This window comes from Chrysemys picta, chromosome 4 (assembly GCF_011386835.1).
Source record: "Chrysemys picta bellii isolate R12L10 chromosome 4, ASM1138683v2, whole genome shotgun sequence".
NCBI lineage: Eukaryota > Metazoa > Chordata > Testudines > Emydidae > Chrysemys > Chrysemys picta.
The window spans coordinates 100,933,131-100,936,141 of NC_088794.1; the positions used below are offsets into that span (position 1 = coordinate 100,933,131).

Sequence of the window (3,011 nt, forward strand, 5' to 3'; positions counted from 1 at the left end):
AAATTATCTCTTACCTGGGGATTGGCTTTATTCACAAAAAGGAATTCAAAATGAAACATCAAATCCAGCCTAAGTCTTCTCTCCAGGTTTGGCTGGTCCCAGAGTCCCCCCCCAAAGCCTTCTCAGCCTGCACTCTAGGTCCTCTGTCTCTCTAGAATGGCCTTATTTCTTCTTGTATATTTGGGTGAAATAATAAGATACCTCCAGCAGTCAAAATCCTGTACTACATTTTCTAACAGGATTATTACCTACACATAGGGTGGGGCTTTTAGGCCTGGTCTACACTACGGGTTTAGGTCGACTTTAGCAGCGTTAAACCGAATTAAGCCTGGACACGTCCACACAACGAGGCCCTTTCTTTCGACTTAAAGGGCCCTTTAAACCGGTTTCTTTACACCACCTCCGACGAGGGGATTAGCGATAAAACCGGCCTTTGCGGGTCGGAATTGGGGTAGTGTGGACGGAATTCGATGTTATTGGCCTCCGGGAGCTATCCCACAGTGCTTCATTGTGACCGCTCTGGACAGCGCTCTCAACTCAGATGCACTGACCAGGTAGACAGGAAAAGACCCGCGAAGGTTTGAATTTCATTTCCTGTTTGCCCAGCGTGGAGAGCACAGGTGACCACGCAGAGCTCATCAGCACAGGTAACCGTCATGGAGTCCTCCCAGGATCGCAAAAGAGCTCCAGCATGGACCGAACGGGAGGTACGAGATCTGCTCGCCATATGGGGAGATGAAGCAGTGATAGCTGAACTCCGTAGCAGTAAAAGAAATGGAAAAGTATTAGAAAAGATCTCCAAGGCCATGAAGGACCGAGGCCATAACAGGGACACACAGCAGTGCCGCGTGAAAATTAAGGAGCTACGGCAAGCCTACCACAAAGCCAGAGAAGCAAACGGAAGGTCCGGAGCAGAGCCGCAAACTTGCCGCTACTACGCGGAGCTGCATGCGATCCTAGGGGGTGCAGCCACCACTACCCCAACCGTGTGCTATGACTCTCTCACTGGAGAAACACACAGGGAAGACGGTTCGGGGAACGAGGAAGATGACGATGGAGGTACTGTAGGTAGCTCACAGCAGCAAGGAAGCGGAGAAACCGTTTTCCCCAACAGCCAGGATATGTTTGTGACCCTGGACCTGGAACCAGTAACCCCCGAACTCACCCAAGACCCTCAGGGCACACAGGAGACCTCTGGTGAGTGTAACTTTGTAAATATTTGTAAACATTACAAAAAAAAAGCAAGCAAGTCTGTTAACGTGTATGGGGATGGAGCGGAAATCCTCCAGGGACATCTCCAGAAAGCTCTCCTGGTTGAAATGGGGTGATTTTATTAAGGGGGACATTCAGAGGCGCCCGTTCCTGCTATTCTGACCAGAAATGTTCCCCGCTGTTAACCACGCGGTGGGGGGGAGGGGTGAAGTGATCATCCCAGAGAATCGTGTGTGTGTGTGTGGGGGGGGGGCTTTACTTGTGTTTGTGCCGCATGTTAACCGGGAAACCGCAGCCCCCTCCTTTTACATTGAAACCCCATTTTAAATGGACAACCCAATTCATCCTTGCTATGGGAAATGCACTGCTGTTTGCAACCTTTCCCGCATGCTAAGAAGGTTAAAATAGCCAAAACACTGTGGCCTACGATGGCTGCCTGCAAGCCGAAATATGCGACCTTGTAATGAAAGAGTGTACCCATTGTTCCCAAAAATGTGTCTTTTTTAACCACCTCTCCCTTCTCCTCCACCAGCTGCAAATGTTTCTCCTTCGCAGAGGCTCGTGAACATTAGAAAGAGAAAACGTAAGACGAGGGACGAGATGTTCACGGAGCTGCAGATGTCCTCCCACGCTGATAGAGCACAGCAGAATGCGTGGAGGCAGTCAATGTCGGAGATGAGAAAAGCCCAACATGAACGAGAGGAGAGGTGGCGGGCTGAAGACGATAGGTGGCGTCAGCTTGCAGACAGACGGCAAGAGGCAATGCTCCGTCTGCTGGAGCATCAAAGTGATATGCTCGAGCGTATGGTTGAGTTGCAGGAAAGGCAGCAGGAGCAGAGACCGCCGCTACAGCCCCTGTGTAACCAACAGCCCTCCTCCCCAAGTTCCATAGCCTCCTCACCCAGACGCCCAAGAACACGGTGGGGGGGCCTCCGTCCACCCAGTCACTCCACCCCAGATGATCGCCCAAGCATCAGAAGGCTGGGCTTCAATAAGAGTTAAAGTTTTAAAATGCAGTATGTCCTTTTCCATCCCTCCTCCCCCACCCATCCCAGCTACCTTGGCAATTATCCCCCTACCTCTGTAAGGAACTAATAAAGAATGCATGAATGTGAAAAAACAATGACTTTATTGCCTCTGCAAGCGGGAGGGGAGGGGAGGGTGGGGTGGTGTGGTTGGTTTACAGGGAAGTAGAGTGAACCGGGTCGGGGGGGGGGGGGGGTTGGAGGGTTCATCAAGGAGAAACAAACAGAAGTTTCACACAGTAGCCTGGCCAGTCACAAAACTCGTTTTCAAAGCTTCTCTGATGCGCACCGCGCCCTGCTGTGCTCCTCTAACCGCCCTGGTGTCTGGCTGCGCGTAATCAGCGGCCAGGCGAGTTGCCTCAACCTCCCACCCCGCCATAAAGGTCTCCCCCTTACTCTCACAGATATTGTGGAGCGCACAGCAAGCAGCAATAACAATGGGGATATTCTTTTCGCTGAGGTCTGAGCGAGTCAGTAAACTGCGCCAGCGCGCTTTTAAACGTCCAAATGCACATTCCACCACCATTCGGCACTTGCTCAGCCTGTAGTTGAACAGGTCCTGACTCCTGTCCAGGCTGCCTGTGTACGGCTTCATGAGCCATGGCATTAAGGGGTAGGCTGGGTCCCCAAGGATCACGATAGGCATTTCAACATCCCCAATGGTCACTTTCTGGTCCGGGAAGAAAGTCCCTTCCTCCAGCTTTCGAAACAGAGCAGAGTTCCTGAAGACGCGAGCATCATGTACCTTTCCCGGCCATCCCACGTTGATGTTGG

General features: G+C 51.8%; 1 protein-coding gene across 1 annotated transcript; it reads left to right on the forward strand.

Moving 5' to 3' along the window:
* Positions 1 to 546: 546 nt before the first annotated feature.
* On the forward strand, positions 547 to 2,318 carry LOC135983146 (uncharacterized). The gene is made up of 2 exons (XM_065593210.1): positions 547 to 1,197; positions 1,745 to 2,318. Exons 1-2 carry the CDS (start codon positions 657 to 659, stop codon positions 2,212 to 2,214), a joined length of 1,011 nt encoding a protein of 336 aa, XP_065449282.1. The 5' UTR covers positions 547 to 656; the 3' UTR covers positions 2,215 to 2,318.
* The last annotated feature ends 693 nt before the right edge of the window (positions 2,319 to 3,011 follow it).

Bases quoted from the DNA above. Each gene is read 5' to 3' on its own strand.
- LOC135983146 (XM_065593210.1), top strand. From the start codon at position 657: ATGGAGTCCTCCCAGGATCGCAAAAGAGCTCCAGCATGGACCGAACGG. The intron at 1,198-1,744 runs GTGAGTGTAACT...CTCCTCCACCAG, and splicing joins GGGCACACAGGAGACCTCTG to CTGCAAATGTTTCTCCTTCG.